The sequence below is a fragment of the Aythya fuligula genome, chromosome 2 (assembly GCF_009819795.1).
Source record: "Aythya fuligula isolate bAytFul2 chromosome 2, bAytFul2.pri, whole genome shotgun sequence".
NCBI lineage: Eukaryota > Metazoa > Chordata > Aves > Anseriformes > Anatidae > Aythya > Aythya fuligula.
In genome coordinates this window covers 1,242,162-1,266,880 of record NC_045560.1, presented here as the reverse complement: position 1 = coordinate 1,266,880, position 24,719 = coordinate 1,242,162, and the positions used below count along the sequence as shown (strand labels likewise).

Here is a 24,719-nt window from a genome sequence, read left to right as displayed (position 1 = left end):
CTTGAATGCTGTTCTACCTCATCCACATTCATGAAAGGTTTTAAAAGCTGAAATATTCCCCAGAGCAGATCGCCGAGTGCATTGTGAAGGGCCTTCACTCACCTGCCTTGCTCAGATGTCTCCCAGCTCGCTGGTACCAAGCTCTGGCTTTGTGCTGGCCCCGCCGTGGTTCGGACACGGCCCCAAACAGCCCCGAGTTGTAGCAGCAGCAACTCAGCAAATCCCCAACGCACACCCTGAGAAACCAGACTGCAGACAAAGGGGCCCGAGCTTTGTACAAAAAAGACTTTTTTATTTCACAAAATTGGGTGGCTGCGTTGCAGGAATAAAACCGGCCCTATACAGAGGATCAGGATGAAAAAGTCAGCACATGTATTATTTATACAGAAACACAACAGTGTCAAGAATTCAGGTACTCTGTAGGATCATCACTAGTACAGTAAAAAATAAGTCTCCATCTGGATCCTTTATATTTGAAGTTGATCGCGCTAAAAACAACCTGAGGTTATTCTAAACCGGACTACGGTCTGAACCAGAATCCCAACGCTCACCCCAAAGCCCCTGCAGGGAAAGGTAAGGTTGGGAAGGAATTTCCTTGGTGGAAGGTGGAAGGCGGGCGGGCCCTGACCGTTCTCTGCTAGGCACTGTGGATTCTTAGAGCTTGACAGTGGAAAGCGTTATTCCTATGCGCTGCGAGTATCGAGGCCGCAGCCACTTGCCCGGGCGTGCAGCCAGCCCAGAAATGCTCACCCCACGCTCAGGCACCCTCAGGACCTGATGAAGTCCAACCTGATGAAGTTCGTGTTGGTGAGTCGATGACCTGAGCGCTCCTCAAAGCAAAGCCTTGTTTTTAAGCCTGGTGACAAACGGGGTTCTGCGGGTTTGGGGTTATTTGGGAGACCCCTCGCTGGCCAAGCCTCAAAACACCACCTCGTACCCCGCCCCGAGAGCTGCCCTTTGAGTACAGGAGCAGTCTCCAGATGCTTGGCGTGAAACCTGCCCAGCCCTCTCGGTTTAGGGACAGGACAGAGGTCTCGGGGCAGGCAAAGGGTTCCTTGGAAGCTGCTGGTGACTGCAGAGCAGCAGCTCGGGGCTGTCTGAGTCCTGCATCGTACCCACAGGACTGCTCCAGTGGTCTCGTTCAGATCCCTCCCAAACTTTTCCCTCGGCCACAGCCCCACCGACAGCAGCCTCGAGGCGGTGGGGGAGCAGATGCTGTGTGCACGAGGGGCTCTCCTGATCCCGATCCCGCAGCAGCTGCCCTCTGCCCACGCCGGCTGTCGCAGGAGGTAGTTCTGGCATTCGCACCCCAGCCACCCCAACCCAATCCCGTATGCTAGCACTTCTTTGCTACCTACTTTTTTTTTTTTTTTTCCTTTTTTTCAATTTTGTTCGTTTTAAAAAGTAAAAAGTATATGCTCCAAAAAGAGGGACTAAAAATCGTGTTTTTTTTATTCCTCAGTTGGCTACTGTACCAAACTACTCAGAGGGAAGGTTCAACTACCACCTTCAAAGGCGAAAGAAAGGTAAAAACTGGAGCAAGAAAACTCCTACCGTTGAGTGGTTTTATTCCAATTGATTTCCTCCTGGCTTCATTCGCACTGGATCAATATTTTCTTTAATAAGTTAGCGAGGCAGCCCCAGGACTCAGCTACTGTCCTTAATGATCAGACACCTCTAATGAACATGGCTGGCATTCCTGCACCTTCCGTGCTACAGCACGCCCTTATTTATTTTCCTTTTCAGCCCAAAACGCTGGTTTAGCATCCGATCTTGATGCTTTGCTCGTTCTGCCTGGAGAACCTGAAGCACGAAGCCACAGGTGGATTGGGCATGGGGCATGTGCTGCATCCTAAAGCTCAGTTAATGCCTCCACCTTAAAAACTTCATTATTTTTTTTTCCTATTTTTTTTTTCTATGCTTCCCAGGAGAACCCAAAGCTCAAAACACCAAGATGAAAGAAAACCAGAGTTGAGGACGCTCCGGAAGGCAAGAAGAAGTGTAAGGGGCTTCCCACCAGCAACACGGGAGCACCGCTGGCGTTTCTGATCTAAAGATTTCCCAAAGGAATGCCAAATCCTGACGGGCTGCGAGCGGAGGGGAGCAGGGGAAGGAGACTGTGTGCGTGTGTGTGCTTGTACACGGGGATGTGTGCACACACACACTGCTGGGGCAGGTGAACAGGAGGCGAAAGCCCCCCGGGGAACAGAAGGTAACTGAGGAGTTATTTTTGGTCACCACTATGCTGCTGTAGAAGTTCCTTCTTCCTCGACTGCTTAGGGAGCTGCTGAGGCCGGCGGGGCTCCTGCCGGAGGTGGGGTCACCCCTTCCGCTGGTGGAGGCGGCTGCGCAGGGGGGGGATCTGCAAGGACAGCAGAGAAAAGGTGAGCTGGGTGCTGCACGGCTGGAGGAGCACTGCACGCCCAAGTGGCTGGCTCAGACCAGCCCCAGGAATGACCACGGCTGCGGCTTCCCCCCCTCGAAGCATCACAGGAGCCCCCAGCACGTCTCATCGCGCCTCTCCTACCCCTGAGCACTGCACGGGCCCTGTGAAAGAGGGGAAAAACCTTCCCCGTTTGCACAGGGAAGATGAGAGGCGTGCAGCTCACGGGGTGGTGAAGTTCACATCGTGCAGCTTTCAGAGCTGGAGTCCGAATTTCTCATCGCCGTGCTCGAGCCTTTAGACGCGGCCCCGTGCTGTTTAAAATAAAATAGATGGAACAATGCACCTCACACACACACAGCCCTGCACTTCAGCTCCGCACGCCGTATGTAGGTTACAGCAGAGGAATCCACAGCTGCAGCAAGTGGAAGGGGAGAAACGAGGTCCACAAAAGGCCAGCTTTCGTGCGCACGGAGGAGATGCTAATGGAACATGACCGAGTTGTTTAGTAGGGGAGGGAAAAAAAAAAAAAAAAAAAGAAACCGAGGTAGAGGAAAAGAGCAGGCAGGAATACAACCTGACATGAGATATTCCCAGAGGTAGAGGCTCAGAAAAATGGAAGAAAAAAAAAACTAAGGAAAGCTAGAGCACCGGGAGAATAAAGAGCAAGGATCTGCACAGAAATAGCATCTGAAGGAGAAGTAATTCATGCTTATGCTGATTAACACCAGTGAGTCAGTACTCCTCGGCAACTCCCTTCAGCTTTTGGAGCCCAAACGGGCAGACTTCTCCCAGTTATTTTTTGCCAGAGGTACTCAAAGCGATTACAATCCCTGGCTGGGTGGTGACAGCAGCGAGGCAGGCCAGCAGCTTGTCCCAGGCTGCAGGTAACACGGCTGAATTTATCGAGGAAGTCACCGCAGCATCCTTCTTGCACCAGCCATTCAGCTTTTCTTCTACTCTCGGGGTTTGGCCACAATCCTCATGCTCATTCAAGTAACACCCACACGGTGGCTACTGACTTGAGCTTTTTTTTTTTTTTTGGCTGGCGTAAATCGACTTCATTTTCAGGGTATTTATACCATGTAAGGAACGTTCCCAATATACTTTTTTTTTTTTTTTTTTTTTAAATTAGTACTTCCTCTTTTTCATTCCACAGTGCTAAGTTGTCAGTTTTTATATTCTGGTCTATTTAAGGATTTAGCTGGAGTTTGTTCGTGAGGCTCTGCTGTGCATTCTCGCAGACTTAGCCGAGAGAGGCTTCTGACAAAGACTACGAAGCCTTAGCACCATAATGAATAAAATAACGGATGTTATAAATAAAATAAAGGACAACGGAGTACGTTTGGATGCCTAGAGGGGAGACGAGCACTTAAAGCTTCAAGCACACCTCGGGAACCGGTCTTTGGCTGCCAACACGTACAGATATTCTCCCCGCAGCACACGAAGGGGTTTTCAACCACGGTGACTCTTCCAGCAGCGAGGCAAGCCACAGAAAAGCCACACCACGCCAGGTACAAACGAAACGTTACCGGAGGAGATCACTTACACATGCCGTTGGGAGCTGCTAGAGGAACGCGGGGTCCGATGAGGTTCCCTGACATCGGCGACATGCCGGGTGGGGGAGGACCGCCGCCGGCCGGGTGGATGTTGGCCGCCACGCTGGGCATCATCCGGCCTGGCATGGGCTGCCCAGGCATCATCGAGCCGGGCCCTGGCATCTGACCTGCAAGAGCATCGAAGAGACAAGGTGCTGAGACGTGGAGAAACACGGATGTGGGAAGAAAACAGCCCAGTTGTTCACTGAGAAGTGAGAAAAGCCGGCCTGCACATGGGAGCAGGAAGAACTCCTGGGCACTTGTCATCTCTCAAAAGCATCAGCAGGAGAAGTGGGTGGAAGATAACACAGAGCTCTTTACGTGAAGCCTTGCTGAAATGGCATTTAATATCCAGCCACACAAAGGCACAGGAAACAAACTGCTAGAACAAACGAGACGTTGAATTAAGAGCACTTGATGAAAAAGAGCAGCCACGGAGCCTAATGGATTAATTTAATGGGAGAAATTAAATCATTTAATTAAAAATTATACTGTATAAGTATTTCCACTGTTAAAAAAAACCTACTCTGATGTGACGGAGGTTCCAATAAATCTCCTTTGCTTATCAGCTCTGTGAGAGACCTTTATGTTTCAGCAGTGTAAAGGAACTGTTAGGACCGCGCAGCTTTGGACACCAAAACTTGCTGATTGCTGCTTGAAAGCCTCATTTGAAGAGATTATTTTGTGTAATCTAATTACATTTATTTTTACATATATACATAGTTAGTGAAGCAGCTATTAGGCAGGGGTTGTAAAGGCTTACTCTGGAGGAGCACACTTTACCCCAAAACCTGAAGTATTTCACCATTTATGTGAAACAAAACACGATGACAACCCTCCAACGGGGAAGGCTCTGAGAACAGGACATAGAAGCATCACAGCAGAGAGGCAGGCTGTCCTTGCACAAAGGCAAGGCAGGACCAGGGGATAAGGGAGCACTTGCTGCTGAAAGCTGACCCAGTGACAGCCCTGGTGCCCAGGAACCCAACACACCACAGCTCGCTGGCTTCGTACAGCCCCGATGCCAAAATCACCCAAAATTCGTAGAGACTCGGAAGCACTGGACCGCAAAACACGACACGGGAGCTCACGGTCACACAACAAGAGGTCCAAGGACCAAGCTGATGCTGCTCCATCGCAGGAGCAAGACCAGCACGCCTGCAAGCAGCAGATGTGAAGCTCTGTGGAAACATCCAATTTCTCAAACACAAAATTCACAAAAGACAAGGACTGCGTGTTTATCCCCAGACACACCGTCGCTGGTGAGTGGCCTGCAGCGCACGCCGTGGCATTTCCATCACTTCTTATTAAAGAGCAGCAGCCAACCACAAAACCTGCCCGCGTTTGAGCCTTTAATCTCTCCTATTTTGTTCCTGCTGGGGACAAAGATTTCCTGCTCTGGTGGTGGTGAGCAGGTGACTCGAATCCTTACTCCTCCGGTCACCAGCCTGAAGAGGAGAGGAAACGTGGGGCATTTCCTAACGTTACACTGGACAACTTTGCCTCTCCATGCAGAAAGATGCAGCCCTTGATGGTCTTTGGTGGCCCTCAGCTGACTCCAGTTTATCCGTATCTTTCTTATACTGGTGTGCCCAGTGCCCCAGATGTGTGGTCTAACAACATGCATGGTCCAAGCCCTCCCAGGCTCAGGCTTTGTGTTTGTCCTCGCTGCGTTTCACAAGGCTCCTGCTTGTCTCAGTCCTCCTGCATGGCACCCTGCCCTCAAGCACATCGACACGCAGCGCTCGGATAGCCGAAGATTTAAGCAGACTTGGCAGGAATTTACTGCCACGGGCATCGACGCATCTGCTTTGGTCCAGCTCACTCGGGGTTGAGGAGTGGGCAGAAAGGGCACGGCAGGACACGGCAGGCATCACGAGAACAGTGTCACTGAAAGCAGCAACCCAGCACAGCTTGGGAATCAAAGATGTGGTCATCCAGTCGTGCTGCAAGTGGGGCAGGAGCTCCAGGATCGGTGCTGCTGGGTTTACACCCACAGATCCTACACCACCCTCCTCCAGAGCTGGAGGGATCGGCACAAGGCTGTTGTGTCTCGGTTCTGTATCAGGGCAGAGCTCAGAAACCTCAGCCTGTGGTTATCCTACAGCATACAGAAATCAGCACAGCTGGGAGATGAGGAGCAGGCAGCTCTGCACCATCCTGCAAGGCTGTCGATGTGCAGAAACCGATTCGGTGGCTTCTGCGAGCTCGGTGGTAGCAGGTCAGCTCTGAAGCGTTGCACGAGGGCAGCTCCTGATCTGCACGAGACAGATGTGGGCACTTCTGACACGCCTGGCGTTACGTGATGACCTGTGGCACTGCAGTCACAGCATACGAGAGGACAGCTTGAATTTCAGTCGTTGAAAATTCTGTTAAAACACTTAACACAAAACCAAGAGCCTGCATCACCAGCCACCTTCACCTACCCAGAAGAAAACGAGATTTGTTTGGCCACTTTGCTGACTGATACCAAGCAAGCCTCTTCTCTCCACTTATGAAATGTGTCCTGGCTATTGCCAACTCAAAGGAATTACTTTCCAGGAAAGATTTATACCCTACCAGATCCAAGGCAGCTGCACAAGCCTCTGCGCTGACCCAGTACACACACAAACCAAGCCACAAACTACTCGTGAAAAGCCAAATTTGCCAGAGAAGGGAGAAACTGGCCTGCCAAGCTTAAACACTGGCACAACGCGTCCAGATCTGGGTTAGCTCACACCAGCAGGATCAGCACTGCTTCTGGCCACGTCCCCATCCTCCCTCACCTTGACTCAAACGTTGTGCTCTGGAAGGAGACAAGACAAGGACAGCCGTGCCTGGTGCGCCACGACGACGTTGTTATGCTGGGAAGAACTCTAGCTTGAGCACATCTTTATTTTTTAATGAACTCTTGTGTTTTCAACTGCAAAAAAATAGTGAAGGGGAACAACTGCATCTGCAGACATCCAGAAACAAAGGGAGGCTACCAAGCAGACACAGGGCAGCTGAAACCACGGTGGAAGGTCTGAACCTGTGCCAAAATGAGAAAAGGGAGACAGAAGAGCCCAGGGATGCAGAGGGCTTTGCAGCAAAAGGACAAGACATTCACAGGTATCAGGGAAGTTATTCACTGGCAAAACAAAGGCTGATGGGGGAGAAAATTGGAAAAAAATCAGCACATCCCAGCGGTGTTTCAGAAGAGCAGGTAAAGCCAGGAACTGAGAAATCCCCTGTCTTGGAGCTGCCCTTTGACACAAGCCTGAAACTCTCCAAGCACAATTTGGCTTTCCTCCTTCGAGCACTGCATGCCTGCAAGACTCTGCCCATGCAAATGAAATGATTAGTACTGGAAAGCCTCGTCTGAAACACCCGAAGCTGGATCAGGCTTACTGCATGCACAGGGATGCTTCACATAAGGTTGTAAGCACCAATTAAATCAACTTAAAAATTTGTTTCTTTGTAAATTCGAATTGCATCGTTACTCCAAATCTTCTAACAACACTCGCCAGCAAGTTCCGGCTATCTGAACCGAGGTATCTGTCAGTATTTTTCTCTCTTGGAGATTTAAAATTAAGTGGCACCGCAGTTTTTTCCTATAAGCTGGAGAAGAGTGTGTCTGAGTACAGGGCTGGCTGGCCATTCGTCGCCTTTCTGATGGGATAAGCAACGATTTTGTCTTAAAATGAGCTTAAGGTACTTGCAGAGGAACAATCTTATCACATAGAGAAGTCCAAAATGCTGAATTTGAGCAGTAATCAAGCGATACCCAACCAAACTGGGATTATCAAAGGGGAAATTACTACTACCACCATGGCAAAAATGAAGTGCCATTCCTACAGAGATCATATGCTGTTTCATTTCACAAGAGATACCGCTTCAAGACAGCAGCTCAAGCATAAAACGTGGAAGTGTGACCTACATAAGGGGGAGAGCTTAAAAAACAGCAGACGCAGGAAGAGATAAAGCCAAAAGGTTCAATAAAATGAGATTTAGCGGACTAAAAAAAAAAAAAAAATCCTTTACACGTTAGAGATTGGAGACATTTCCTAATGCCTGCTCCGAAGCGCTCCACTATCACCAGACTGCCGACTGCAGATTCACGTTAGAGCGAAGCTCACAAGGAGCAGTTTTTGCAGGATCTCCAAGGTATTTATCTCAATTAAATAAGCCTCTACCTCTATTAAATCAGCTGCCCGAGGGGCACTACAGTGGCAAACACCGAGGATTTTTGTAGCATTCAGGGTGTGATGCACAGAGCCCGAGCTGATGCCAGTCCTCCTGCACACCTCTGCTATTTACCACGTAACGCAGCGCTACGTGAGGGCATTTCCCCTTTCCGTGGCCAGGATTTCAGAGAAAGCATTTTGAAATCCTGACGGGGGAGCAGGCAGACAGCAGCTCTGGGCACGCCGGCTGGCTCGCCGCAGTGCTGCGAGACGCGCTCCTCCTCGCCGCCAGCAGAGCCCACAAGACGCGGCAATCCACGCTCCGACCGGCCTCTCCTTCAGCACGTCCTCCCCCTACACACGCTGCAGCAGGCGGTCCCGTAGCCAAGAACTGTGAATAATTAAGCACAATAACTCATTTCGCATCGAGTCTCGGGGGAGAGGCTGAATTTCCACTTGGCTTGCACGCGGCGTTTCTGGCGCTTCCCTCCAGCGCGGTGCGCTCAGATGGATTCGATGCCTGGCCAGGGAATCAGTGGGTTGTGTGGGCACCTCCGAAAACCTGGGCACACCACAGCAGGCTTTGGGGCCAGCCAACAACTCACCACGCTGCTCTGCTCGCCTGAAAAACCCAGTGTGAGATCCTTTGTCGAGAGGCTGCTTCGCGTGTTACACCAGCAAGGACAAACCTCACGCACAGCAGCACTGGGAACCTTCAAATATTAAGGTTTTTTAATATAAACTCAATAATACCGCCTTGCAAGGAGCTGGGAGCTGCTCAAACTCACCGGGGAAGCTCTGCAGATGTTCAGCACGGTGCAAATCAGCAAAATGTCATCTGGCATCCCCAAGGGGAATCGTGGTCCCTTGGTCAGCTCGTTTCCTACTCACGGCACCCTTTGGACACCCAGGATTTTGCAGGTGATGTGACACAGGCCCTAAAGACAGGCTTTAAACCTGCCTGCCATCATGACCAGCAGGGCAAAACCATGTACAAACTGCCCACTGCACAGCCCCACAAACAGCCTTCAGCATGAAAGCAGAGCAAAGAAATCGAGGTAAAGTCAAGGTAAAAGTTCACGCTCGTCTCCTGCCAAAGTGGAATCAGCACAACCGCCTTTCCACGACACAGCTGGGAATCTGCCACAGAACATTATCTGGCTTTAATAACGTTTTTGTACTACCAACCACTGCTACACCTTACAAAGCCACAATTAAGCATGGATTATGGCATTAGGGATGGATACCACAGACCTGTTTACCACATGTATTACTTTGCTTTCCTATCGTGTCACGACCCTCTGCAAGTCCTCTGCCAGCAAGCTCGTGATGTGCAAAAAGGAAGCACTGACAGTCCTTGGAAAATATTTACCAGAAGGAAGCGAACCCTAAAATCCTGATCTGGACAAAAAATATCCTGTGATTGTAGCCAGTTCAGCAGGAAAGAGCAACTAGTAGCTCAATTTTGATTTTTATTTTTAAGTATTTCGACAAAATAAAAATGTGGAAAATATATTGGGGAAAAATGCTATAAAGTTATTAATCCAGCCGTGGTGGAAGGTGCATCCTTACCTCTTTATTCTATTTCTGCTTTGGGTTGGAAATGATTTAGTAGCTGAAAATCCACTCTGAAGGGAGGAGTTAACGAATCCCAGCTATTAGTACACGCACCTCCTCCTTCCTCCAAGAACTGCAGGTTTCTCACAGCACACACAGACATCACTTGTGCAAGGCACTTCTCAGTATTTAATGGATAACCTGAACACTGAGCAACCTATAACATGCTTCAGATGATGCAACCAGCTGCAAGGCCAGGAGCACAGGAAGAAATTTGGAATTTTATTTTATGTTCTAATTATGAGGTGTATTTTTTCAGCGAAAAACTGGAATCCAACGTTATTTTTCTTTATTTTAAATGCCTTCTTTCCAGGGACTGGAGAGAACAAAATAAGCTCAGTCAAAATGAAGTTAAGAGTTGTGGTAGTCAAAAACGTAGGAAATGGGTTAAGAACATAGGAAATGGGTTAACAACTTGTCTGAAAACAGTGAACAGCACCACAGAGCTGACCAGGACCTGGTCACATCCAGGCGCCGAAGCACAAGCTCAAGGCAGCCAAGCTCAAAACCCAGGCTGGAGCAGCAGGCACCAAGCTCAGCTGAACGTCACGGCAGACACAGCAGAGTCCTACTTCCAATTTTCAACTCCAAGCTGTGTCTTTTCAACCATCACGCTGCTGCTTGCTCTGACTAGCTAAGAGAGGGCCCAGCCTGCCGCTGAATCCAGAGGAGCTGCAAGCAGCGACTTCTTTCTTCCATTTCTAAACGCCCTTCAGACCTTTTCATCACTTTGTTTCCTTGCCATCTCTTCAGCTTACGTCAATCACTTTAAAGACATTCGACTCAGCTTTTTCTTCATGGTCTGCTGACCCAACAGTTACACTTTTTGCCACTGTTAAGGTCAGAAACCTGGCTGGTAACACTGATGAGAACCAAGGCCTGGGGTCAGGCCCACGCAGCTGCAGAGGGAATGGTGAAGGTGTCTTTCCCCCTCAGGGCCTTGCTGCTTTGCTTTATTCACAATTAGATTTTGATAACTTGCCCACTGGCAGGTCCAAGTTGTTTGGGGATTTTTCTCCAGTGCCAAAACTGAGTGGGTCAGCCCCTGTGGAGCTGCCAGCCGGCCCAGCAGGCAGCGGCTCAAACAGCCTCCAGCAACCTCCTCGTACCTGAGGGAAGGATTACTCCATATCACGCATCACTCGAGTTCCTTGAAGTGTCCACTTTCAGGGAAGCAGGTTATTAATGGATAGAGACAGAATTTGGGTACAAAACTGATTGTTTTTCTTGCAAAAAGGATTTCAAGCTCAGCACCGGCATTCAGCACACTGACAGCTCCGAAGCCCGAGGTTCACCAATTCGGCTAACACTGACAAAAAACAGTTCTCAGATTTCTTCTACATGTGTGTCTCGGCCCTCTCTAGCTGGGACTATGTCTGCTAGGTGAGGTCAATCTATGTAAAAACCCTCCAGAATTTCAGATCTCCACCATGACACCAGGAGACTCCCCTGCAGGTACGCACTGAGGGAACTTCAGGCACAGACGTACAGCCAGTAAGGTCAAGTTCCCCAGTTTGTTCCAAAGGACCCCAAATTAGCAGCTGAGGAGCAAAATTTGTTCCTGATCTATGCATGAAAAAGCGTATCATGAAATTATCTTACTACTAAGATGCCCTAAAAAATGAAGTTAAGGAAAATACATACATTACAATAGGAACTATTACAATAGGAATTCTGTGGTATTTAACACAGATTCAGTAGGACCAGTATGATGCAATAGGGGATTTTTCTTTCTTTTTTTTTTTTTTTTTTTTTAAATGTATACAATACGTGGTGTGTGCACATGTGAAATGCAATCGCTGAGTGCCTCAGGGTTCCAGCAGGATTTCTGGAGATCGCAGCTTCGTGTCTGTCACATGCACCGCCTGCGCACAGACCCAGGCTGCAACGTGCTGATTTGTGAGAGAAACCAAAGTCACACACCAGGCAGCTTAAGCTACCTAAACAGAAAGTCAGGTCAATCTGTGAGTTACCTTCTCCGAGGGCTGAAGCATCCCTGTTACCACAAATACAGCCTGGAGTGGCTCAGCACGTAAGTCCTGAACTTGCTCGAGGAACAGCGAGCTCTTCTCTTTCCTCTCCTTGCCCTTGAGATATGCAAAGCTCTGCTGCCTTCAGCCAGCTCACACTGAAGCCAAGGAGCTCTGGTGCTATGTTGTGGACTTCCCAAGCGTCTCTAACAGAACTAGAAATTTTGTTTCTGCCACTGAAGAGCCTGAGGAAAACAGACTATCTTGCTTTTTAGGCAGGATCAGTTCGAGATAATCTCGGTACAGAGGAAAGGATTTTGCCTTCAGATACTCCAAGTCTCCTATCTGCATTCTCACCTTCATAAAGATACCAAGCCCATGAACTACCAGGCTCAGTGAAAGGCAAGATCCACCTCCTCCCGTGCCTGCACGCCGACAGACGGCACCAGATGCTTCCCTCTCAGGGAGCCTGCAGTGCTGCTCCTTGTCCATCAGCTTGCCACCCTCTAACAGGAGGGGGGGGAGTCGATCTATTGACTGACTTTAATCAAATCTGAAAAAGAGATGTGCTGACTAATTAACACAGTACCACACTCCGCATAGTACTCGCTGGAAGGGATCACTGGAGATACAGAGGGCCTGGCTGATTATGATGGGGCTGAAGTAATAAGGCATTATGTGAAGCAGGGATGCAAATATATCAGAAATCAGGCTTTATTAGTCCCCTAGTGAATACAACAATGCATTTAATCTTGTTACATTTTCAGCCTCGATAGCACCCTGTAAATAGGAGCGGGTCTAATGATATGCAGTATGATTCCCCCTCCCTTTACACTGTTTTCAATTTGCCGTTTTTCCATTTCACAGAATGTTTCTTCATTCCACTAAATGAACAAACTGAATTGCCAATACAGCATACAACAGACAAATCAAACTACAGCATTATTTGAATCTAAAAATTATAGCATATTTTATCACATCCCCATTCTACAATTCCAGAATTAACTTTTTGTCCACAAGTGCTCAATGAACTCGCTGACCCTGACCTCTTGAGAAGGCAGCTTAAGCATCTAGATCACAGGACGACTCTTATCTTCCCCTCCAATGGGCATTGCTCTGCAGCTGTTGACTGAATTGTCTTTTTGTTACTGCTGAGATTCACACAATTGGATTTGATGCCTCACATTTCATGGTCATCTGCAAACCCTGCTAGTTTACTGAGCACTTTTGCTCTTTTTCAGAGCATACATTCAACAGAGGGCTTTTCCAAACTGCCCTTACCTCAGGCTTTTATTAAGGCAAAAACAATCTATTTTGCAATTTTGGTTACCATGTCTTATTCTTGATCACGATACTCTAAACTTTCCAGCTTCTTCAGCTACACAAGATCTTCTGAAAGATTTTTAGCTAATAACCAAATCAGGCCATCTTTTAGAATGGCTTTAGGTCAAGCAGTTGACAGCTGACAAAAGCTCTTCTTTGCTGCAATCCAGTCTACCAGGTTCATACATTCCAGGTGGTGACATTCTAGTTTAAATAATCATTTCAACAACATGCAAGTATAGCAAAGCCTTCAATTCTAATTCCCACAAACATCTTCACAGCACAAGTGCAACACTTGATAGTCCCAGTCCCTTTCAATATTAAAATTGTTTTAAGGTAAAACCACAAATGCTCTTAGCAACTCTGCCCCTTAACAGCAGGGCTATTAATTTTGCCAAAAAACAAGTAGTAGTTTTGAATAAATGGCAGAAATACTTTGTACTCTCAGTGGATGTTCCTCCTTTTGTTAGACATGGTCACTTGGCCACCTAATTTCTCCATCCCTTGGTATTAGGAACATCTCCACCCTTGAACACATCTAAACCTCAACAGAACAAGTCCCTCAGCTGTCGGATCCCACCAGGCTTGCCCTGAGCAGCAGGCTGGGCTTTCAAGCAATTTTCCTGACCAACACAGCTCTGTGATTCTCATCTCTCATCAAGCATAACTGAAGGGCAGAAGGCAGAAACCAAAGCCCTAAGTAGGGGGATAGGAGCATATAAGAATCAGGTCTCCTGCCAAATAAAGCTGCCTAAGGAGCTTTCTGCCTCTGTTTCTCATTCTTGGCCTTTCCCTTAAGTTTTTTACCCGATTAGATGTGTCATGAACTGGAGAATCTGAGGGAATGATTGCTGTTGAAGGAGCAGAGATCACTTGGCATAAAAAAGTCTAAAGAAATACAAACAAGCTCAAAAGCATTTGAAAATGATAGTTGGTGGCAGCTCACAAGCTTTAAAAAAAAAAAAAGAAAAAGGAAACAAACACTTTAGAGGCTTGGAGTGAGCACCGAACTCCAAGCACAGAGCCCTCAGCCTCACCAAGCAACCTGCTCCAGTGCTCGGGGATCATCACAGAAAAGGGTTTTGTTGTGTTGACATGGAATTTCACGTTTTAATTTGTGCCCATCCCTGCCTGTCTGTCACTGACTGCAACTGAGAAGAGCCTGGTGCCCTCCTCCTCATTCCCTCCCATCAGGTATTTATATACACTGCTAAGGTATCCGTCCCTTCCAGTCCCCCCAGATTCTCCCCACACATCTAATACTGGGACATAAGCTCCAAAATGAAGCTGCACTACAGGCAAAGCGAGATTATCCCGAGCTGGAAGGGACCCACAAGGATCATGGAGCTAACCATTCCAGCAAGCTGCTTCCATTTTACAAGAAACACCATTATAAAAACACCACAGAACAGAACATCCATAAAACCTTGTACAATTTCATCCGGCAATACCTTTTCCTCTTATTTTAATCTACTCTGAGTGGTTACAACTAACCACGGGGGATTTCTCCTTCCAGTTCTTACCTGGCTGTGGTGGGTGGGGTGGTGGCATCTGGTGGTGCATCATTGGGTACGGCGGGGGCTGCTGATGGGGCAGTAGGCCTGGATGTGCTGGTGCCCCGAGCGGGTTCATTCCAGGCCCACCGGAGTGCTGGTGAGGTTGCTGTGGGTTTTGACTGTGCTGCTGCTCCATTTGCTGACGAGCCCTTAATTCAGCGTATTTCAGCTGTTCCATGTGGAAATTCTGGCGTTCTGTCAGCAACTGCTGTCTCTGCTGCTCTAACTACGTCAAAAATGGGGGAAAAATGCAAAGAGAAGAACATAGTTACATATTTAAGCCATTTCAATAGGATCGGCATTTGATTAGCAAAAAATTTGCAGCAGTTTTTGGTAATGGGTATAGGCCAGCTTCCAGCCGGAACTGATGAAGTCACCTTGTTTTGTCCTAAAGAATCCCCCAGTAATAAAATTAACACATTACTCGATAATAACTGTACAGAACACTCAGCCTCAATGCAGTTCTAGCAGTAACTGGACGTTTTTCTCTCAATCTTCTGCGTGTTGGAATGAGGAGAAATAAACCAAAGATATTCCAAGGAAGGACCAAAGATGCAGGCAGAAGCATTGCTCAGTGACTACAGGCAGGACCCTGATCTGTACCTTCATTGTAAGTGTAGGACCTGTGCACCCTGACATCCAAACACCAATGATTTGCATTACAGATGAGTATTATTTAAAGAAAAGCCTCATGTAACTTAGGCCAATTAATGTAAAAAGATTGCTTGCAAACTATATGACTTCATAGTTAAAGTAATGTCCAAATGAAAAGATAAAGAAGCTTCAGAAAATATTTCTCAATATTTCTCAAGCATTTGTGCAGTTAGTTTACAAATTTTGAATGAGTGTTTAAGATTTACTCCATTATTTATCTGAAAAGCAGGTTGCCAAGGAGACTTCCACCTCGTGGAAGTTCTCCAGAAATCCCGAAGCTCCACCAATGCTTTGTGTTAGCAGTTTGACTGCTGACAAAACAGGGATGAAAACGAAATTCCACTACAGAGCACACATTCACCAGCAGAACCAGATGGGGACAGAGCTAATGAATAATACATGCTCCTTGTTGGGGGCTGTTTTGCAGCATGTAGGGACCACAATGTGATTATTCATGCTGCCATGATTCCTTTGTCCTTGACCAATCTGATACATTAGTGGGAGGAACTCGATAAAAAGAAGAGACACATACACCAATGGTGTAATTGTGCATGTATGGAAACAGATTCGGTAGGTGACAGGCAGTTCAGAAGAGAATTACTGCAAATGACCCGAAACAAAGGCTTAAGCAAGAAGAACTGCTACACCATACTTTTCATATTCTTTTACGCTCCTGCTTTGCTCTCTTCATGGCACCCTATCCTGCTACACTTCATCTAAGAGGTCAGAGCAGTCAAAAAATGCTTTTTTAAGCATTACCAAACAGCATCCAGTATCCGAAAACACACCTTGTACTTAAGAAAATTAGTGAAAACTTCCCTTTTACACATTCCCTCCCTTCAGGATGAGAAGATAAAGTTGTACAGAAGAAGAGAAAGGCACATAAACAGAAGTTATGGCACAAAAGCTGGTCTTAAAACTGGTGCAGAGCCCAAAATACCCTGGTTCTGCATTAGGTTCTTGCATGTCACTACCAGTTCCAAAGCAGGCTTACAGACTTCTGCTGTACAGATCAGAATTAAGACGGTGGTAAAAATGCATTTTTTTGGGGCAGATTACCAGTAATCTGCATTCTCTGAACTCCATAAAATCTGCAGGTTAATGTCAGGCAAGAGTGAAGCTTGGCTATCTCAGCAAAGATGAGCGTGCTTCAGTCTGCTGCACAACCCCTACACAGCTCAACTCATTAAAGCCACCACGTGCTTTAGGTACACATTCATGAATACTACACTCCTGATGATTTTCAGGTTTGTAGCAATGTATTTTTGCAGTGATTCCCATTGGAAGGGCCTCTTACAAGTGCTTTATGTGTACACTTATGCAAGTTGTCACCATACTACAAATTCCATCTTCAGAAAATAACTCCTCCCTAACAGGAACAGTAAAAGAAAAACATTCACGTGTGATTATAAATTCTGGGTCAACAAGGCTCCTACCAACAGGATCCTTGGGTACACAATCAGAATTAGCACTGAAATTACTTTAGCTTAAACACCAAGTACATTTGTTTTGCCTAAAACCTAACACTCTTCAGTCTGTAGCACAGAGTTCTTTCAACACTTGGAATCACCTCACCTTTACTGTAATGAAGGCACCTTTACTATCATGCAACAAATAAGGAAATATGCATAGTGTGTAACAGCACTAAGGAAATTTTTGCTTTAATTATTCCACCAAATATCCATAGTGACAGGTGAAAAGTCCAAATTTAACTGCTAGAAAGCCAAGGAAAAAAAAAACTTGTATGCACTTTTTGAAAAGGAAAATGTCATATGCCTCAAAGTGGAAAAAACCCTGTCAGTAATAGAATATATCCCCCAAAGAAAGAAATCTACAGAGAACCTTTTCAGAATAGTTAGGTCCATTTCTTGCACTGCCAATCAGTGTCAGAGGCAGACACCACACTGAAATGGCTGAGGATGCTGAGCAATCTAGAAATTCTTGCTGACATTCTGCTACAACAAAGGACCACAGTTCATCAAATTCTATCAATGTGATTAATGCCAAAACGAGGATGTAAATTCCATTAAATTCACATGGTAGGGCAAACATGAAAACCCCTAGAACTACGAGTCAATATCTTCAACACACCTGGAGTAATTGCCTATTGACAAAAATGAGCAAGCTAAACAACAGAAAAATGCAAAAATTGACTGCTCTCTGATAAAAATGAGTTTTTGGGTCATGTTTACAGTAGTCAGAGAAAAACTGCTTCTCTGAAAGCCCCACTGATGGAAGAACACTCAGTAATTGATGTGTAATCCAGTCACTGGTAGGCTGAGACAGCATCTCTCATATTATATGCTGATTTTTGGGATGCACAAGTCCTCAGTGAGATGTACTAACAGCGTTACAACACAAACCCTGCCTGAGATGCCCCATACGTGTTCTCTCGGGGTCACTACTTTCTACAGCTGGCTAGACCTCAGTCACAATCTGTGCCCTGGCTACTGCCTCAGACTGTAGTCAAACGAACAATTTCTCTGCTTTACTTGCCCAGCTCCTCCTCCTCTGTATCCTCCGTATCGATCATGCTTCATTGTCAGGTTTGATACTCGAGCTTTGTTCTCCTTTGATACCTTTCTGTTCCCTATGAGCAATCACCCTTTCTCATCTCTTGACATTACAGTTTCCTTCCTTGCACCTGCTGTTACCCCTCCAGCTCAGGCAAATCCCTCATCTCAAAATAAGAAGCTGTTACTCCTGAGCATGTGTCCTTCTGCCACTGCATCTCACTTTGAGGATTTTTTTTTTCCAAGAGCTACTGAGAATGACCTCCAAAAAAATGAGCTACCTGCTTAAAACCACACCTCCCATCTGAACTGGGTCAGGAATAGAAGGCAGACACTCCTGGTTTCCCTTCCCTCTAGGGAAGCAAGGTTTCCATCCATTTCAGTCTCTTTAGAGGGAAAAGCCATTCTGCTGTCAGTTATCATTCACGTCACAAGGCCTACGCACAGGCCCAGGTCTGAGTCCACACTCATGCTTCCATGACAGGAAAAGGGATTGGGAAGCAAATCTGGGATACTGCCAGTTTGCTGCTTATGATAAAAGGGAGATTCTGGACAGAGAAGGAGGGCTCAGACACAACAGTATGGGGTAATTACGAATTTGAGCTGGGGTAGAAAGAAATGACTAAAGGTCAGAAACAGGTGAAACTGCTGATGGCATGAAGTCTTTGGAGTGACTGATACACTCCAGAATTTCAGATTAGTGTTCCCACTACTTACTGCCTCTTTCTCTCTGTCCATAATGGTTTCCAGCTCCTCAAAATGGCGAAGTTTTATCTCCAGTTTCTTCATCTGTGTTTCCACCAGAAGGGCAACCAGGGACTTGATCTTTCTTTCTTCCACTGCTGCTAGGTGCTGAGAATAAAACACAGGATTTTGCATTACGTGCATCTCACAAAATAGAGCACTTTAAGTAAACAAATTACCAACTACCTCCACACCTGGCTTTAGCCATTCTGTTCCACTTCTGGACAGAAAGCAGGGTATTAGATTATCAACTTTATGCTCAGAACCAAAAGCCCTTGGAAGATGATTGAGCTTTTACATAAATATACAAATGGTATCGTGGATGCTCAGCGCTTGAAAGCAAACCAGCTTTGCCCAAAAGCCTTTTGAATGTGCAACACAGCATGTTCAGGGGAAATGCAAACAAAGAAGCAAAGGTTGGGTCATACTCAGTCAGCTGCAGGTCATCCAAGCACTCACCAAAACCCACACAGGAGGCTTTTACCTGGAAAAACCTACACAAACACTGAGATGACTTGCACGCCCCTGCCATTACGTTCTTTTTTGCTCAATTAAATTAGAAGCTATGTATCTAGCTAAGTATATTCCCATTACATTCAACACCATACTGCTAAATCATAAGCTTTCTTACTGCAGCAGTTCCACCTCAGGCTAGGGCAGAGACTGCAGAGAAACCTCTAGGAATCTATGAAAAGAAACTGGAAAAAAAAAAAAACACACCCTCTGGTTTCCTTCAATAACCAGGTTGCAAAGCTGTATATAAACAGTGTGAAACAGAGCTGCAGAAAAATGCAAACAGGTTCCTCGCGAGGATTTAGCTTTAACACATACACACACAGATATGTACACGACTTAAGAGATAGATAACATATACAGGATAGGTAGATAGAAGACGACCTGTGAAAGCGTTTCACATTTGCCAAGTGTGAAAGGCATGCTAATGATGCCTTCTACCAGCTTTTGCTGCAAGCCCACTGTTCAAACTAAAAATACACTCAAAATAAAACACTTTCCATGGGCACACACTGCTGGGCAGTTTCTGTAGCAGCAGTCCCAGGATGTTTCCTGAGCAGGGTGCTGAGGCAGAGCCAGCCTGACACATCTGAGGGCTGGGGGACAGGGGGCTGCCTTTTGAGAAGGGCAAGGTGAGGGCAGAAGGGAATAAGGAAGAAAAATGCTTCATCTCAACCAGCTCAACCTGCAAGCAGGGAGTCATATTAAGCAGGCTGTGTCCCAAATCTTTGCTCGGAACTGGAAGAAATACCAAGGAGAAAAGCAAAGAAAACTGGTAATCCTGACCAGAAGCAGAATTTCTCAAATCTCTGACGTTGTTTCCACCACTAATGTTTTCCTGGAAATGAACGCTGTTGAATGACAACACGCCAACAATAAAGCAAGTCCTTGGGAAGTCCTTTTCAGTAAGGTCCAGTTTTAGGGAACCAGAACAATCCCCCAAGTTCAACTGCTGGCACGCTGGTGTGAAATTCAGGCAGGATCTTCACTGAAGTGCTGACCAAACTTGATAACTTGATGACCAAACACCTGAAATAAACTAATTGAATGGCTGACGGAACTAGAACACACAACGTCAATTAATATGGCTTAATAAAACAGGCTGCTCTGTACAAAAGTCAGTGACAAAGGCACCTTTGTTGGTGCACAAAGCCTTTGACAGTCATTTTGCCTTGCCTGATGTGTGTAATTTTAATAATGAAACCAAATTAACAAGATCAGCAAGACACATGATTAGGTAGAAGATGTCTCAAAATACACGTTAGAAAGGAAATCCTCACAGAATTTGTTTCTGAAGAGATGTGAAGAAAGCACTCCTTAGCCTGACATTACTCAGGGCTTTCAGGTGGACAAAGAACAAGTCGTTGCCAACTCTGAAGCTTACAAAACGGATAAAAGTTAACAGTGATTTAAATTGACTGATGAGATGGATGCAGCAAGGTGCTTAACAAGCAACAGAAAGCAAAAAAAATATGACATTTTGACATTTTTCTGGGACACTGCCACTCTGAAAGAGCTGAGCATCCCCAAGCCAGCAGAGCCTCTGGCTGAGCACCGCTACAGAACAACTTCTGTTCCCCATGTGAGCACCAAGAGGACAAGAGGATTAGCACCTCCCTGCCTGGGATCATGCCCACTGCCACAAAACCCACTGCTTCCTCTGCTCACAAATTCCTTCTGAGTGAATACTTGGAGAGGAATCGCAGGACTAGCTACAGACCCAGCAAATAAACCTTACAGGCGGGTTCACAGAACCTAACCCACTCCTGATCTTTTTAACCCCTGCTTCAGTTAGGAGAGGGGCTAACCACAGCAAGAGCGTGACTATGGGTACATGCAACTGTAAAACCAGAGCATGAGACACCTGGAAGACAGGTAGTGTCCTTGCAACACACCACAGGGAGCGTGACAACCTCTCATCCACACACAGGAGATTAGCTGGAACTGCAACAGGCAGAGAAAACGATTTCTTCTCCCTCCTCTCTTCTATTTTGTGAAAGGAGACCGTGTGCTTCACCTCACTTTTGTTTTGAGGCCCGGAGGGCTCCGTCTTTTGCAAAGGAAAACAGAAGAAATAGTTGTATTTGCCATCTTTATGGTTTACCAAGGCACACAAGGAGAAGAACTGCTGAATCCTGTCCTGCACACGTTCAAGCAGGAGATGAAGAAGGTTCTACACCAAATTTCTAGAGCAGCAGCAAAAAGGAACCAGTTAAAGACAATTTGATTTGCCTATAAACAGAAAATAGGATATAGCTTCCCGCAAATAAGGAGAAATCATTTTAGTAACGGGGTCTGTTCTATTTCTGAATTTCACATTTCTGAATGCCTACACGTGGAACAAGCAGTTGCCAACCAGACTTTTTAATTCAATAGGAAAGCGTTGCAGTGGTACAATAGTGGCTGAAGCGCACCAGACTAGAAATAAAGCTTAACAGCAAGTTAACCACCCACGGAAAAAACTTACAGATAATTATAGGGGGGTTGCATCACTGGCAGTTTTGAGATCAGCGGCTTCTAGAAAAGATGCATTAGATCACAGCTATCTCAAAACAGGAATTCAGAAGCCATATGGTCTCTGCCATGCAGCCCCCAAGGTGAGTGAAGGAGGAGGCAGGAGGTGCTCCAGGCACGCAGCAGCAGTTCCCCTGTGGGCTGTGGAGAGGCCCCTGGTGGAGCAGGCTGTCCCCCTGCACCCATGGGTCCCACATGGAGCAGATCTCCATGCTGCAGCCCATGGAGGAGCCCCCAGTGGAGCAGGGGGGCTGGGGGGAGCAATAATAGTCATGCCAAGTCTGTTTTGCTCATCAATTAGCATTGTGGGCAATCTCCTTGTCCTTATTTCGACCCATGAGCATTTTTTCTTCTCTTCTCCTTCTGAGGAGGGGGAGTGAGAATGCAGCACGGTGGTGCTGAGCTATCTACTGGCGTGAAACCACCAGGCTTATGTGCAGAAAGAAAAAAACCTGCTTACATTGATTTAAGAATCCAAGAAGAAAATGAGAAAAAGGGTCTTAAATAATTCTAATAGTGTTTGTACCAAAGCCATAACCTGTAAAAATGCATTTAAAATGTTGCTTCATTCTCCGTGTAGGAATACAGAGCCTCTCCCCCAGATGAGCACACTCGCTGGATGCCATTCCTCAAACAGAACTCACTGGTACAGCTACTTACCACAAAAGAAAAACAACTTCAGATGCCTGCCTTTGACCCTTGTTTCTCCTTAGCAGATAACTGCAGTATTCCTCCGGTATAAAATCACAAGGAAAATAACTAACAGCTCTTCACATGACCAGGTCTTTAGCTTAATATGAAAAAACGAATTACTTTCTCAGGCAAGATACAGCTCACTGAAAGCCTTAATACTGTCTGGGTTTTTTAATGCAAGTGGAAAGAGAAATCCCTATTGAACCTGAATTCTACTCTAAGTGTGAACAACCTAATTATACTATTTCCTGTAATATAAAGCTAAAATTCTTCTAGAATATTATTATTATCATAATGAAAATTGTCATTAGCAAAGTCCCTTCTCCCTCTAGCACTCATTAGCACCAAAGGAAGGAAAGTAGAATATAATTTATTATTTGGAGAAAGACTTCCATAAAATAGAGATTAAATTCCACACTTTAAAACAAAACATGGCTGAAAATCATAGAATCACAGAATCATTTAGGTTGGAAAAGACTGCAAGGGGAATGTTAATTCATGCAGCTTTTGATTTTAGAAACTAATTTGAAAGGTAGCCAACTAAAAATATCCTCAATCTCACGGATTCATAAAGGAGGAATTGTATTATTTCAACAACATCTATCATCATACTTCCTCAATACACAGGATGCATCTGGGAAAAATAGGTCTAAAGTTCAAGGGGCAAAAAAGAAAAAAAAAAAAGACTGGAAAGTCAGTACAACACATACAACACCTCATTATGTCCACCATTATGTTCTGGAAATCCATCAGGAATAAATACCATCCATGCTTTGCTTTTGGTATCCATAAAGTAGATGGAATGCTGTGGAATATGGCACTGAATCACAAAGCTGTAAGAAACCCAAACTAAAATGTGAATCCCCAAAAATATGAAAAGAGAAAACCGATTTAGGAAAAGATATTCTGAAAGAAGTAAAGGCAGTCTGGTTCCTACTAAAAGAAAAGGAACAAAGGACAGCATGCAATTAGTAATTACAGGGTAACAAAAAGCTACTAGACAGAACACTGATTCAAACCACAGCTCATTAAGAGGCTACAGACAAACAGAAGTTTAAAAGCATGTTTTTGTCTATCATTAACAGACACACAGCACCTTTTAACACAAATATCATCAAGTTGTCTATAAAACAAATTGTAACACTGGAATTGAGCATCACATTGTTTTTACAGACAAAGGATCCAAGTACAGAGGGCTTGTGTGAAGGCCACAGAACAGACTGGCACAGAAGAAAGGCAACGTAAGGGTGCTGCCATCCAGATCTATGCCTTCAACATTACAACCAGACCTACTAAGCAGAGAAAAGTCTTTACAAAAGATGACAAAAGTTTTGGGGCTCTTTCTTATGGAAGTTCATTGACTTCATAAACATACAAATAGCAGCCTAAATTAAATTATACACAATTTCACTTCGTAGTTCAAGCAGAATAAATTCAAGATGACATGTGGTCTTTCAAGGTATTAGAGACCAGAACATGAAATTCCACAGATCTGGAACAAAGGATCATTTTAAAAACAGCTGTAACGTGAGCTGGAAATCAAGCCAACGCATATTTGCATAAAACAAACCTTTGCTTTGGTGGCAGCTGAGGCAAGAGCAGCAGCTGCAGCTGTAGCTACGTTTCCTTCCGAGATTTCATGTTCCACTTTCTTCTTCCCAGCCTCATTTTCTTTGTCTTTGCTTGCATCAACGTTCTCCTTGTTCTCTTCTGTCTCCTTTTCTTCTGAAAGAGATTTCCCACCACCTTTGTTACGTGCATTCTCCCTTTGTTAACAATATCACTCAGGACGGGAATTGCACTTCACGCACTGCTATTGGCCAAACAGATCCATTCATCCACACAGCCACATTCCTCTGTAACACTACTGCTACTCGCCCAAATGCTGATGTGGGAACAATTTTAGAGGATCTGATCCAACAAATACGGCTAGTTTAAACGTTTTTAGTTTTCATCCTGTCAATTCATCTTCTGCCATCAGCTTTCTTTCATTAGGACGCGTGTAGCTGCATTTCCAAATCAACTCCATTATTACCTCTGCTTTTGTATGTGAATCCAAGCATGGCTTGTTCTACCTGGTGCTAAAATACTGATTGCAAGTTCCAGTGAAGATCAATGTATCCACCAGGTACAAGGGGAAAGTGTTAAAAATAAATAACAAGAGTAACAACTTAGGTAGGGAAAAAACGGACTTGCTAACCTGTCAAAACAAAGGCTTCACATCACTTCACAGGGAAATTGAGCTAGCACATTACCTTATAAGCATAGAAGTGAGCAGTCCCATTTCTTTGCATCAAAAATGATCAAATGGTGTGTAATACAGGCAGAAAAAAAGAATTTGTGACCTATACTCACTTTGCCATTGCAATTTCTTCACCCAGTCATAACACACAATGAAAGCTCAGCTCAGCTGAGGTCTAAAACGAGTTCAAGAAAGAATTTAGTGCCTGAGCTTTGCAGTGAAATTAAACTAGAGTATTTACTACTGAACCATGA

The 24,719-nt window shown here is 45.6% G+C and overlaps 1 protein-coding gene across 1 annotated transcript in view; it reads right to left on the bottom strand.

The window, feature by feature from the left end:
* Window positions 1-271: 271 nt before the first annotated feature.
* SMARCC1 (SWI/SNF related, matrix associated, actin dependent regulator of chromatin subfamily c member 1) overlaps window positions 272-24,719 on the bottom strand; it is an 82,020-nt gene continuing 57,572 nt past the window's right edge. Inside the window, exons 25-29 of the mRNA XM_032182993.1 lie at window positions 23,794-23,948; window positions 18,477-18,611; window positions 14,560-14,818; window positions 3,933-4,109; window positions 272-2,362 (exon numbers count right to left, since the gene is read on the bottom strand). Coding sequence (XP_032038884.1) covers window positions 2,277-2,362; window positions 3,933-4,109; window positions 14,560-14,818; window positions 18,477-18,611; window positions 23,794-23,948 — 812 coding nt within the window. The 3' untranslated portion in view covers window positions 272-2,276. The remainder of the gene's footprint in view (window positions 2,363-3,932; window positions 4,110-14,559; window positions 14,819-18,476; window positions 18,612-23,793; window positions 23,949-24,719) is intronic.